This window comes from Eulemur rufifrons, chromosome 7, assembly GCF_041146395.1.
Source record: "Eulemur rufifrons isolate Redbay chromosome 7, OSU_ERuf_1, whole genome shotgun sequence".
Lineage (NCBI taxonomy): Eukaryota > Metazoa > Chordata > Mammalia > Primates > Lemuridae > Eulemur > Eulemur rufifrons.
The window spans coordinates 102,783,171-102,798,185 of record NC_090989.1 but is presented as its reverse complement, the minus strand read 5'-3'; the positions used below and the strand labels follow the sequence as shown (position 1 = coordinate 102,798,185).

The 15,015-nt window shown below is 44.0% G+C and overlaps 1 protein-coding gene across 5 annotated transcripts in view; it reads left to right on the top strand.

Annotated features, from left to right (window-relative positions):
* Positions 1-15,015, top strand: part of KCNAB1 (potassium voltage-gated channel subfamily A regulatory beta subunit 1) — a 375,912-nt gene that overhangs the window by 299,240 nt on the left and 61,657 nt on the right. For all 5 annotated transcript variants that reach the window (XM_069473059.1, XM_069473056.1, XM_069473057.1 and 2 more), the window contains exons 3-5: positions 3,927-3,964; positions 8,488-8,567; positions 11,230-11,274. In XM_069473059.1, the coding sequence (XP_069329160.1) occupies positions 3,927-3,964; positions 8,488-8,567; positions 11,230-11,274 (163 nt within the window). The remainder of the gene's footprint in view (positions 1-3,926; positions 3,965-8,487; positions 8,568-11,229; positions 11,275-15,015) is intronic.

Below are 15,015 nucleotides of genomic sequence, written 5' to 3'. Positions count from 1 at the left end.
ATCAGAAACATGACACCTTTTCTTGTGTACCTAAACATCTTTCAGGCCCTGTATTTTTTCACTATGATGTACAGAATGCAGCTTGAAATACTTAAGCCAGCAGTGGTAGTTCTGTCAGATTAATTTTAAAATAGAGCTGCTCCTAAACATAGGCTCTTTCAACATGGGTGGAGCCATTGTAAATGGTTCTTGTCTATAGAACAACCCCCTCCAAGACGTGTACACAATCCTGTCTTTCCACGTTGTTCCATTTAGTCTTCAGTACCATTTTGGACTATAGTTTGATAACTTTAAATCATAACTCTTCATTTGTACTATCAAAAATTAATTAAGAAAGGTAAACGAAGTGATGCTAGTTTCTTTTCATAAAGTTTAAAGTCAGAGGACTTTTTTAGAATCTGGGTTTCAACAGCACAGTACTGAAGAATGCATTTTAGGCTATCATTTTCATTTCTGGAAACTGATTGCAATGTAGGAAAGTAGACCAAATTAGTCCTCAGCAAATTAATTTCCCAAAGACTCAATTTTGTCAGGACTGAGAGAAGCAAATGAGACATTCATGCAAACACTTGTGAATGTCTCTGTAGAAAAATATTCCAAAGGTGTAGATGAGTTGTACTATAAGCAAGAAGCTCGGGACTTTGGGCCAATCTTTACTGCTGAGTGGAAAAAGGACTATTCCCTTTGATGACATAAATGGTTAAAAAAAAAATTCTCTTCTGCACCACAGCACAAGTAAGCCAGCAAATTCATTAAGCAAACACTGACCTAATTTTGCTGGAAGACATAGAAAAATAGCCAATTTGTGGTATTAATTACTGAATCTATGGCTTGTCCCATTTTAGCTTTTTGCCCAAAGCAATTCTTGATGAATGAGGAAATTAATGGACTTAGGGATAGTCTCCCTACAAAATAGTGCCACCTTTGGTCTGTCGCATCAATCCCACCCATCCTGAGAGCTCCATCTGCAGTACACAAAGTGACTTTGACCAGTGCATTCTACAGTCAGTGGTCTGAGACCTTTTCATCACACAAAGTGAGCCATTTCCTGATGTTTTACCTTTCATGGGCTCCTTGTCCAAAAGATCTTTGACCTCTTCAAAATTCTCACTGCACCAAAAATAAATATAGTTAACAGTGTGCTATTCTTTATATCTGTGTTCTCATTTGCTGCAAGAGAAAATGCCACCCATAATTTAACTTGTCCTGAAAGTTCTCAATCGTATTTTTAACATGCTGAGCTACAAAGTTGCTGGTTAGACTAACATTTGCAAATGCTTGTTGATGCTCTGGACACATAATTTCTGCACATTCAAAAGAGACTCTTTTATAAATGTGTTGTCTGTAAAAAGGTTTTGACGCCCAGACAATTTTTTCACTTAATAGAGAACTGTATTTTACGGTAGCTCCCTTATTTTATTCTCATTCAAAAACAAATGCTGCCATTTTTTCAGTTCATTAAGTTTTCCAACACCCATCTTTTCGGTATACCAGTCATGGCTGGTTTTATTATGGTGCCTTAATATGTAATTTTTCTGTGCAAACATTCTTTGTTTGGGTATTCTTTTCATCCACCAAAAGAAAAAAAAAAAAAGGTACACTCCTATGTTTTTCTTGCAATGCTTAATTCTATTTTTTAGGAGATGCACAAGTTCATTTTCCTATTCATTTTACAGTTAGAAAAACAGCAGTAAACATGTGGTCGTAAATAACAACTGCTATTTGGTTTCAGTGCCCCCACGACAGGAAGATGTGGGGGCTTTAACTCACTGGGGAGGGCACAGTCCTTCCACAAAAGGTCTGCTTCTCAGAGTTAGGGGACGTCCAACTTGTGGGGACCCAAGCCCTTCATTGTCAAGAGAAGCTGGAGGGCCGGGCGCGGTGGCTCACGCCTGTAATCCTAGCACTCTGGGAGGCCGAGGCGGGTGGATCGCTCAAGGTCAGGAGTTCGAGACCAGCCTGAGCAAGAGTGAGACCCCGTCTCTACTAAAAATAGAAAGAAATTATATGGACAACTAAAATATATATAGAAAAAATTAGCCGGGCATGGTGGCGCGTGCCTGTAGTCCCAGCTACTCAGAAGGCTGAGGCAGTAGGATCGCTTGAGCCCAGGAGTTTGAGGTTGCTGTGAGCTAGGAAGACGCCATGGCACTCACTCTAGCCTGGGCAACAAAGTGAGACTGTGTCTCAAAAAAAAAAAAAAAAAGAGAGAAGCTGGAAATCAAAACACATTAAGAAAAATCGCCTAATTGTTCAAATGTTGGTAACTTACCCAAAATTTATTAAAACACAAAATGCGTCAACACCATTCTAGTCAAGCAAAACAAGTCCACGAGCTGAGTGCAGCCTGGGGGCTGCCAGTCTGCAACCTGTGGGGGTGTAGAGTGCACCAGCAAAATGATCTGTACGCTACTTTTGTTTTAGTCCCTGAGAACTAAGAGAAAAGGTACAATTACACCAACATACTTCTATAGAGTATGAAATCCAAGTGCAAAATTAATCCAAAATTGATTTGGGAATATTCTAATGAGGCAGTATGGTGTGGAAAAAAGGATACCCTTCGTGAAGCCAGTCATGTTTGGGGAATCCTGGGTATTTCACCTATTAGACTGGTTAATCTTTGCTTCCTCATCTGGAAATAAGGATAATAAAATTGCCTTGTAAGTTTGTCAAAATGATTGGTGATAAAAAATATAAAACATTCTTAAAGCACTGTCTGGCATTTGGAAGGTGTTCCATAAATGTTAGCTATAACTCTTATTATAACATGTGAAATATGCTTCCAGCAGAGTTTCTTTTTATGCCCCCACAAACACCATTCCTGCCGCCGTTCCCTCTCTGCTCCCATGTTTCACCATGTGGCCTAGGGCCCAGGCTCTTGGTCAGCACATTCCGAAGTCTCCTACCTCCTTGCCGCTACCCAGAATGCCTGTCCCTTCCTTCTTCATGCAGTTAGCTCCTGTGAGGCTCGACCAAGGTGTTGCCTTTTCTAGGACTTCTTTCTTGAGTGCCACTCCCTCCAGTCTAAGTAGAGCGCTCCCTCCTTTACTTCCAGGTATTTGCCTCAGTTGTAGCATTTATCAAGTAGTATTGTAAACCGTGAGCTCCTGGGAGACAGGAACTGGGTCAATCACCTCATTGTCCCCTGCACATGGGTACAATGCCTTTGGCTGGCATGTAATTAGGGCTCAAAAAATGGATAAAAGAGGGAATGGATGAATGAGGTGATTGGAGACCGGCATGGCAAGTGTCCGCTCCATGTCTGCATTCCTCTTGCTTTACAAATGCAAGTTTTTGGCTGCTGCTTATTCCTCTCTTCTTTTTCCTTCCCAAACCCCAAAACAGTGGAGATTTCCATTTTGGAGTACCAGGTCATAACAGAGAAAGTATGTGAGTGTCACCTCTTAGGTCTTGTAAGTGGGCGCTGGAAGGACATCTGAGAGGATTCCTTTTGAAACATTAATAAGAAATACAAAATACAGCCCCATTTTGGGAGCAAAGACAAGAAGAACCAAAACGCAAGGTCTTACCTTCACTTTCAGAACAAGTGGCTTCTTAGCTAAGTGAGAGCAACAATGGGTGTGTGGCAAAGCAGGCTTGATAACACCACCTCCTTGTCCACTGGCATTCATGTTCCCATAGCAGAGGAAGCATCTTTTAGGACAGGGGTGCCATTAGAATATATGGTGGCTTTGAGTGAAGAAAAGGCACCGCTTCCTCCAGAGGGACACAGACCCCTTCTGGAATACTTAGTGAAGGAGCACAGGCTGGACAGCAGCCCAACACGTGCCCCTCATCCAGGCACCTTTGTAAACTACCTGTGCAATCTATTAAGGTATCCCTGAGGTAAGAAAGAGTTTCTTCTTATTATGCATAATATTAGGAAAATGATTATGAATAATGTACAAATATTTATTCTTTTCTAGGAACATGGGTGACATTTGGAGGTCAAATTTCAGATGAGGTAAGTTACTATTGGCCTCTGTTATGCTGATGAAAGAAAATGCAGAGAGAGCTACACCGTAGAAGTACTCTTCCTGGGACCCTGGCATTTTACAGGGATGTTTAAATCACAGGAAATGGTTAAGATTGACTCAAAGATTAGTGTCGATTTTATCTTGCCTCTTGTATTTTTCACATTTAGACTATTAATATCCCTTGAGGCTGTCAATCTATTATGTGTGCAGGTTGAACAGTTAGGGAATGAATTGTTTGGAATTAATATTAGTCATTTCACGAAGAGATTTTATTGCTGTTATTGCATGGTTTTGTTTTATGTATGTACATATTTATTTTTAGCTCTAATTAGGATAACCAACTGGTTCTATTTTGCACAGGACCTTCTCAGTTTTAGCACTGACAGCCCACATCACAGAAGTTCTCTCAGTCCTAGGCAGACTGGGCAGTTGGTCACCCTGGCTTGGGCAAATTAAATCAAGCTCTCTCAGCCTCAGTTGCTCCTATGTAAAAATGGGATAATACTGACCCTTCACACTGCACTGGGCCTAAAGAAAAAGAAACCAAAAAAGAAAAAAAAGATAATGCTGACCTTGAAGATTTGTTGAAAGGATTAACACGTCATGCGTACAAACATTTATGTTGCCCTCTGATTGGTAGGTAGCAGACACTCCATAAATGGCAGCTGTAGTAGTTATGCTTACCATAAAATCCCCTTAGATCATCATTTACACATTCAAAACAATGCTTACCAAAGTGATATTTATTTTTACCATTGCCTTTAAGGAACACCTTCACGGCATAAGTGAGATCCGAAAGCATCGAGTGCCAAGAACCCCCCTGCGGGCAATGCCCTGAGTCCCTCTGGTCCTTCTTTGCCCACCTGCAAGGCCACTGAGGAGTCAAGGAGAGTGGATCTGAGTGGATCCAGTCCTACTCTGCCACTAACCAACCTGATTTACTAACATTTATAACACATTTACTAACAGTTGCCAGACCAGTAAAATGCAAATACCCTCTACCCAGCATGACTGTGGTTAAGATTAGTGAGACGATCCCTGTAAAGTGCTGAGCCAGGTGCCAGGCCCAGAACAAGCCCTTTACAAAGGTGCTTCTTAGTTTCATTCCTAAGGAGACACTTGGAGGAACAGAAGCTGTTCCCCACTGCTGCCAAAGTCACCAGTGTTACTTAGCAGATCTGGGGAGGGGGTCTTAACTGTGTATTCTTGTCAATCTAGAGGCCTTTTCCCAGTGTTGGGCACAGGTCCCCTTAGAGGGCTTGTCTCATGGGGGTTCCCTGGGAAGTGCACTCTGAGATGGAGAGACGTTATCAGGCAGTGCCCTCAGGGTCAGCACAGGGTGGAGAAGGAAGCAGCACTGAGCAGGCAGAGACCTCGGCCCATGAGGCAGCCTCAGCAATGACCCAAGCAGCCCCTGGGGAGCTCTGAACCTGAGATGGCCCTGCAGAGTTGTCCCAAGTTGGGACAAGAGGACTGGGCCTTTATATCCCTTGTATTGCCCAGTCATTGGATAGAGGCTGACTGGGAAGCAGGTCTGACCTTGGGCTTAGTGACTCTAGCCAAGTGCAATTTCCAGAAAGAGCTGACAGCTGAAGGCCATTTGATGGCAGCATTCCCAACAGCTCCAGGAATACGCTCTTCGGTTCTGAAGGAAGACCTGGGTGGCACATCACAGAGTCTACCGTGGGGCTCTCTGATTGGCGTCAGGTAAGGGTGTATAGAGCAGACACAGAGGCAAAGCAACAGATATTGGAGCAAAGGCCACAGACTTTAAGGCAACACAAAATAGGTAGCAAGTAGGGAGAGAGGACTACAATTAGTAATCTACCATATCTAGCACACGTGTAACCTACCACTGCCTGGGATGGTGGTGGGAGGGGGAAGAGACAAAAATATCTTCCCTTTCCGAGCAGAGGGGCCAAGGGTATGTGCATCATTTCCTCTAGTTTTTGCTCTCCCCTTCGCAGTGCATGCTGTCTCCTAGAATAAGCCCAGCTCACCCAGGTCAGAGTATGCAGGGCTGACTTCTGAGATGAATCATTTCAAAATTCCAAGACTAAAAACTGTACCATGCAGCTTTCATGAATGGCTGCAAAGGCACTCACTTCAGATGCAGACCAGACGAACAGCTATTGTACCTCCAGAGAGTAGCTGTGTCTTCCCCAAGTCCCAGGGAGTCCCCTCCCCAGGAAGGGATGCACAGCCAGACCCAGCCACACCCGTGCTTCAATGGCTGGAGCTCAGCTATTTCCATGTGGCAAAAATGTGGGCCAAGAGCAATGAGTTCACCTCCCCAGATGTTCCCTCTTTCTCTCTGGCTTCAGATGATCTCAATACAAAGCAGGTGCAAATATGGAATACCAGGGACTGCCGCACCACAGTGTGCTGAGTGACGTAATTATCAAGCTGCCTCGGGAGGTGGGGATGTCCCCATTGCTGGGAGAGCTCAACTGTATATTGAATTACTGCTTGGCAGGGACATTATCAAAAGGATTCAAACACCAAACTAAATAACTTTGTAAGATGCCTCTCAAAGATGATTTGGCTTCATCATAACACCAAGATAGATGTAACTCATGAATATTAATTGTTTAAAATAATGATGAGTATATTACCAGCTTATAGCACTTAATTTTCAGAGTGTTATTTACATTTTCTGATCTGTACGGTAGTTAGGATGCATTTAATTGCAGGTAACAATAAATCCAACTCCAATCAGCTTAACCACTAAGAGAAAAATTATTCTGGCTTTTAAACTAGTTTAGAAGTAGAGCACGCTTCAGCAAACCCAGTCAGTGATGTCCCCTCTGCTTCCCAGAGTCTCCTGGCCCTGTGTCCCTTTGTGCGTCCACTTCTCCTGCAGGTGGTAACACAGCTGCAGGAATTGTAGGCCTCAGTCAGAACAGTAACTCCAGGGAAAGAGTGTTGCTTCTAGAAACTTGGGAAGAAAAACAAGGAAAAGTGTTCCTGGGGGTCCTCAGCAAATCTCTCCTGGCATCTCGCTGGCCTGAATATGTCACACGACTGTTCCTGAGCCCCTTCCCCCTGGGCCCACAGGGCCGTGGAGGGAGGGGAGATCAGCCTCCGGAGGCCTCATGGCTTCGGGGGAGGAGGAGATCCCTGAATAAAATCATCCCCATTTTGCAGATGAGGAAACTGAAATGTGGAGCGGTCAAATGATTTGCTTACATTTATTTATCTAGTAAGCAGGACACTCAAGACCAGAAAGCTGTCTTCAGACTTAGCTGGTGATTTTTTTTTCCCGTTATTCCACATTCAGGTCTTCAAATCCTATAGTTGGGAAACATCATTTTGTTCAGATCTCCATCCAGAATTCTTCATCTTATCTTAGAATTTTTCTCCAGATAAGATTTAATAGTGGGGATTTCCCAATATTAATGTACCAGTATGTCATGTGACATGACACAAGGCTAAGATACAACACAGGCACAATAATTTCTAAAACATGGGACAATCACAACAGAGAAAACTATACTTGCCTTAACTTTTGATCTCTAGTTAGGATACATGCTATAATGGTAGCAAATTAAAAGCAGTAATAGCATTTGTGCTTCTGTTATGCTAAAGGATAGGCATGGACTCCATTTTGCGAGCTTAATGATTTTCTTGGTAGGCCAATTTTCAAAGCAACAGAAAAACAGTTTATCTTGGAAATGCTGATGAAGCATTTGGATGGCCTACCATCAAAAACATAATGGAAAAGCAATGGTAATTATTGATGAGGTGTGTAATTTTTCACACGGCTAATAAGTCCATCAGCAAATTGAAAGAACGGGCCCTCTCCACTGTGGGTTGTCACTGTCCCTCTACGGCCACCCCTCGAGCTGTTGTGCATAGCTATCCTCCAGTCTTCTGTCACACGTGACACTGTGTTCAGCGACGCAAAGCCAGGAACGAGCATCCCTGAGAGCTGTTTTCAAGCTGAACTGTAAGGAGCAGGTCCCGGTGGGTCAGGGCACTCCCTCCCTCCTTGGTGTTGGCTCAGTGGTCACTCTGTGATGGGATTTTGCTGAACTGTGGGTGTCAGGAGTTTTACAACAGTCCTAGCTCTGTCTGAGCCTCAGGGGGGAAAGTCACAAGCTTTCAGGCCAGGAGTCAGCCAGCTGCCAAAACCTATTGGCTTGGAGAAAGGAGTTGAGGGATGGAGTCACCAGTGATACAAATGACCCCCTTTGTCAGAGAGATTAGGATGCCACAGAGAACGTTGTCAAACCATGTCTTCCCGGCAGCATAAGAAATGCAAATCCATCCACCTCATCCCTCTGAGGGCAGACTCAATCCCAGCCTTCCGGGCAATCCCTTAGCCCTCTCTATGTCTGAGGAAAAGGATGCCTCAACTCTTCTTTTTCTCTCTCTTCACTATAACTGAGAAAAACCAGGGCGGTTAGTGAGATTTTAGTGTTACTAAAGACCAGTAGACAATTCAAAGTTGCTTCCCAGGTTTGGAAAGCATCTGGCCTTTCTGACTGACCTTCTCACCCCCTTGCAGGTCGCTGAACGGCTGATGACAATCGCCTACGAAAGTGGCGTTAATCTCTTTGATACTGCTGAGGTCTACGCCGCTGGAAAGTAAGTCAGGGCCTGTTTGTATCACTCAGGGGCATCTGTGGAACCAAGGGACTCTGCCCAGACCATTTCTGACATGTTGTTGGGAAGGGTCTGCCGTCCCCCACATGCTGGTGGTACCACTATGCTCCCCCTGGCTCTCTCCCTCTACCACCGTCGCTGGAACTGGGGATATTGACCATCTCTGGCCCCCTCTGCCCACCCAAACCTTCCCTCCTCTGGTCCCTGTATGAAGAATGGACTGTAGGGAGGTAGCATTAGCAAGCAGTTGCCGTGGCCTATGTGAGGGGCAGGGGAGGCTGGGTCCAGAGTGGCAGCAGAGTGGATGGAGAAATGCTAGTTGAACATAGGAGTAAATGAATGAACAGATTCCATGATGGTTGTTCGAAAGCTAGTCTTGTTATTTCATCACCATATCTCACAGTTCCTCAGCCTCCTCAACTGGATGTCCTCCTTCCGGGGGAAGCAAAGACTGCTTTTCCTGTTTACCAGCCTGTCCCTACGCTAGCATTACAGGAAGATCAGACATCAAAGTTGGGATCCCCAAAGATGCCAAGGAATCGAATATCTTTTACAAGAGGGTATTTTAGAGCCCGTTCTGAGGACGGGGAGGGCTGCAGAGAGTCCTCACTTCTTCTTCGTGAGGAGTCACATTTAGCTGCAAGTCTTCTCTTGTTTTTTTTTTTTTTTTTTTTTTTTGAGACAGAGTCTCTCTCTGTTGCCCAGGCTAGAGTGAGTGCCGTGGCGTCAGCCTAGCTCACAGCAACCTCAAACTCCTGAGCTCAAGGGATCCTCCTGTCTCAGCCTCCCGAGTAGCTGGGACTACAGGCATGTGCCACCATGCCCGGCTAATTTTTTCTATATATATTTTTAGCTGTCCATATAATTTCTTTCTATTTTTTAGTAGAGATGGGGTCTCGCTCTTGCTCAGGCTGGTCTCGAACTCCTGAGCTCAAACGATCCGCCCACCTCGGCCTCCCAGAGTGCTAGGATTACAGGCGTGAGCCACCGCGCCCGGCCTGCAAGTCTTCTCTTGGACCTGAGAGCAGGTTTGGAGCTCTAGGACAGGGCGTTACCCTGGCTAATGTGCCCTTAGGCCAGACCTCAAGGTCCACGACGTCCTGATCCCAGCATAATCAGCACATTTCAGAATAGATCTTGGGCTCCCTGGCCTCCTACCATGAACAAGAATGTTCCATTCCCAGAACCAAAGAAACTAAATTGCTGCCCAGCTATTTAAGCAGCTCTGAAATTTTCTAACAGGACTGTGGAGCTCAATCACTTGTAGGACTAATTCACCTCCTTCTGGGGTAAAATTACAATCAAACTGCTGGGCCTGCTGAATCAGGTTGATCATCAAATGGTCTATCTAAGTGCATTTGCCTTGCATGGGTTTCCTGCTTTTGAAGAATAGGTCTATGTTTAAGAACCATCAAGGAGGTTCAGAGTACCGCTGACGCTTTCTGTTGAATCCAAGGCCAGAGAGTAAAAGTTGTAGAGCCTTGCTCCTTTCTGTCTCCTACCTCTTCCCTGTCTTGTACCAAATGGGGCTAGGGTAGATAAAAGGAGGAGTGTGTAGCAAGTCTGTTCGAGTTCTGTTTGCATTCCTACTGTGAAGGATAGTTGTCTGGTTAATTATTGATTGATTGACAGTGTGCAGTTGAAATGTTCCCATTGTAAAATGCAAGGTTGCAAAGGCAACAGTCAGAGAGACAGAGAAAAGCAAAAAGAACACCAATGTAACACCCAATGCCCGTGTATTTGGGGCATACTCCACAGCTGCCCCACATCATGGCTTACTACATGTTGTACACTCTGACAAAGACAGAACTTGGAGTTAAGACCAATAACCATTTGTGATAACTCCCACCTACAGCACCCTAGTGGACAAAGTGCCAGTTTACTTAGCCTGTGAGAGCCCAGCTGCTTCTCATAATGTCACTCTTACTAAGAGGGACACAGAAGAACACATTTTTGTTTCCTCATTCTCAAGTCCCAGCTGGAGTAGATGAAGGGGAGAGGACAGTGGATGTCTTCAGTGCGCCCCTCCGTGACCCAGCCTTAGGGGAAGGAGAGACACTTCCTTATATCTCCTTTTTTCTTGCTCTAATGACAAAGTTTGTCACTGGAACCCAGGACATTCTCTATGTGGGCCACTACATCTACAGCCCTGGCCTTTGGGACATCTAAACCTACACATGGGTTCTTTGTTTATCCTGCAAGATCACCCAGGAGTCAATATTTTCTGTCTGAACAGTGTGAGGTCTCATTGTCCCCCCTGTCACAACCGAATTGCTCCACAGCAATTAGAACAAAAACGTTGAGTCCCATTGGACGCCAACTAGCAGGATATTTATATTACTATATGGGATCAGTGGTTCAGAAACACCGAACTGCCAAATGACTCTGCTGTCTCTTAGCGTCAGGACTGCAGTGGTCTCCTGCCAGTGTGTCAGGTCTTGGCAGGTGCTTCTGGAATGCTCCGGAGCAGGATTCTGCAGGCACAAGCAGAAACAGCGGAAACTGTGCTACCAGCCGAGAGCAGCTTCTATTTTCGGGCTGTGTAGGCACTGAGAGTTCAAACAAGGAGTGGCCCTGGTATTTTGGATTGACTCTTGCTTTTCCAGGGCACTGTACCCTAAGACGTTGTCTGTTTTCCCTCCAGGGCTGAAGTGATTCTGGGCAGCATCATCAAGAAGAAGGGCTGGAGGTACTGCATTTACTTTAACTGTTTGCTTACCTTTTAGAAGACTTATTATTTGCACCAGAGAAGGGTAAATAAAATCGTATGACACCTGACCAAAAGACTGTAAAAAAAAAAAAGGCAATTCTTGGTAAAGAAATGATTCACAATGGCTTGAAAATAAATGCCAGTGAGTTTATTACTCGTGCTTGAAAAATTATTGACTAGTCACTGATCACAATGAATTACCACAGGGCTGAGTGGTGAAGGAGGGAATGTTCATAAGATATTTGTGCATAAAACAAAGTGACATTTTCATGGCTTCTGACTGCCATTTGTGGTAATCTGGTGAAGAAAGCGAGCTGACAGGAAGCTGATTATCTACATGCATGTATTTATGTTTCCTATTCATTTTATTAACAACTCTGGATACAAAGAAATGATGAAACAAGAAGCCCTTGGGATAAATATCCCAAAGCTTTCTTATCTGAGCACAATTAAAGTAATTGACTCTCCTGTGTGCTCAGGAGCCCTATTATCTGGGTATTCAGGAAAGTGCTTCATCTGCTAAACTTGAGGGGGTCCCTCCAAGAAACAAAAGGGGCTGTGCTTACGCATCTCATCCCGTTGCCTTCTGTAGCCCAAGCCAGAGGTATAATGATAAGGGAAGCCGTAGCATCTGTGCTGGGGTGGGAGGCAATCCCTCGAGTTTCACTCAGGACATCAGCCACAACAGGGCTTCTTCCTCAGCACGAACACAGAATTAGGCAAAGCACAGCAAAGATTATTAGACAAGTTTAGGGTCCTCCTCTGCTCTGGCATAATATCTGCTGATTGCCAAATAAATGGCAGTGCTATAGAATTAGTGAAGACCACTGTGCAAAGAGCTTTGTACTCATACATAGATGCTTAGCATGTATTTTCTAAAATTTAGTCTAGGAAACATGGACATTGTCAAGAGCACAGCTCAAGAGTGGTTTAATTATGCTTTTGTACACATAATTTAAACTCCCTCTGGAAGAGGAATCTAGAAGGGTGGAACAGAGCTCTATATATGCTTAGCACTGCTTACTCCTCACTCTGAGATAAACTTTTGGTAGGAATAGAAGGCTTTATGGGAAAGGAAAACCAGACATTTATGGCAAAATGAACAAATAAAGTTTGGTGACCTACTTTCTCCCTCTCCATTCTCCTCCTCCCCCATCCCACAGAACTGTAATAGAAAATTATGTTAATAGAAAATTATATTCCAACTTAAACATGGAAAAATATTCATGTTCCCACCAGTTAGTTCTCCACCTTGCCTGAGCTACTTTCCCACTCAGAATGTTGGCTCATCCATCACCGCCTAAATAGGGGCCACTGCAGTTTCCCAGGGCTGCTGCAACAAAGCACCACAAACTGGGTGGCTTAAAACAACAGAAATTATTCTGCAAAGTTCTGGAGGCCAGAAGTCCAAACTCAAGGTGCTGGCAGAGCCATGCTCCCTTTAAATTCTGCATAAAATTCTTCCTAGATTCTTCCTAGCTTCTGATGGTTGCCAGCAATCCTCGGTGTTTCTTGGCTTGGCAGCTGCAGTACCTGAGCTCTGCCTCAGCCACCCCATGGTCTTCTCCCCTCATGCGTCTGTGTGTCTTCTTATAAGAACACTAGTAATGTTGGATTAGGGGCCCACCGGACCCCAATATGACCTCGTCTTAACTAATTACATCTGCAATGACTCTATTTCCAAATAAGCTCACATTCTGAAGTTCTGGAGGTTAGTTAAAACATATCTTTTGGGGGACACAATTCCAACCACAACAGAAACCTTGGATGCAAGTCCACTAATTGCACGTTGAGGTCTGTGGCGAGGTGCAGGCTGCCAGAAATCACCTGAGAGAGAAGGGGCAGAGCTGGTGCAGCAGCTCTTTGCCCCTGAATACCCAGAGAATATTAAATCCTCGCTCTCCATAGCTGCAGAGGTATTACATATACCTTTTGTAGAAAATAGATTAACGTGCATATTCCATGAACTGCCTTTCAGTATTGCAAATAAAAGCTCAAGCTATCACCATACTACAGAATGTTTACATCAGTTCACAGTTGCCCCCATAAGACTGTGAAAAGATAAACCATACCATTGTAGCACTGAGCCTATAAAAAGCCGTTTCAATGAGTACACTTGGCTTCTAGTCCTGGTGCTAACATTTGGTAGCTGTGTTATCCAGGGCAAGTTACTTCACTTCTCTGATTCTCAATTCCCCCCACCTATGAAATGGATGGCGTAGCTGTTCATGAAGTGTCATGCTGACAAAGTGAGATAAGGTGTGCAAGAGTATTTTGGAGGCTGTGCTGTATCACTGTAAAATACTCGCATTATCATTCTCCACCCACTCTTAAGAGCCTCTGTGGGAGTCAGTGATAATTTTCCAGGCTGCTGTCTACTCTTGCTATTTGAACATAAATGTTATTGTGCACACCCATATAGGACAAACATTTTACAATAAGCCTACCTTTGGAAAAAATAAGTCTGTGGTGGTGTTTGGGTAGAATGTGCAGCTTTGGCAGAACTAACTGCTCTGAATAATCAAAGGGGCTACATTCATTTTTTATAATATTCCATCCAGCTGCTCGTTGAAGGTTGGAAATGTTTGCAAAAGGAGACCTGAGGCCCCCCTGCGGCAGATTGCTATTCTAATAGGTATCATGAGGTTGATGTGTTAACCCGGGAAGTCCATCAGCCCTTTTGGAGTGTGTAATCTCCAGGTACATATAGCTGTAGATCTTCCATTACAGTGATTCAAATTACTTTTCAGGGAATTAACTTCGGTGGGATGGGGTTGCTGACATTTTCAACAGATTTTTCTTGTTGGACCAAGTTATCGGAATTGTCACCATCATTCTCCATTGTGTGACCATTAATCATGCTAGGCTTTTATGCCTGAGAGCCGCAAGGCATTGACTCTATAGCTGATGGAATTATAAATGCCTTATTTCAAATACTGCTGAAGTTTGAACTTAACCTTTGAATCTCAGATCATTTTCTTCCAGACCAGTTTAATCGAATTACATACCTAAGGAAACTAAATTGCACTGGGATATGCCTCCCAATTTTAAATTATATGCCTGTAGAACTCAAGGCATATTTCTTATTCCATGATCATAATGCTATAATTTCATTTCCCATAAGTTTACTGACAAGATTTTCAAATTTCAATCCCTTAGAAGTGAAAAGGTAGAAGCTTGAATTAAGGATTTTTGGACTGTTTTCCTAAAACAACATTTCCATTTAATAAAACACTCAAAGAAATTTTTTCCTATTTATTCTCAATATGTATTGATTAATATAATTTGCTTCATCCTTCATATTTCTATATAGTCAGTTCCTGCCTGTGAATATGATGGTTGGAGGGAATAACTCAGAGCCACAAGGGGACAGGGTCCTTGGCAGGGAGTGGACTTCCTCCCAAGAGAAGTTCACACACGGTCAGCGTCAGGCCAGATGCTGAATAAGTGCTCACTGGTGTTTGTTCTCGTAAGCTACTAAAGCAATCCATCCTTCGAGTGCTCTCTCTTGCATTCCCATGTGTCATTTCTGACCCTCCATGCTCACCCACCATTCACCTCCACGTTGCACCGCTGTGCTGGGCTTGCTGTCCCTGCCCTTCTCCTCCTCTGGCCTCTCTAGGCAAAGACCATCTCCCTTCAACTTCTTCCTCTACGATCTGACTTCAAGTTCCTACTCCCCAGCTTCCCTATGTCCTTACATTTCAGTGACATGGATTA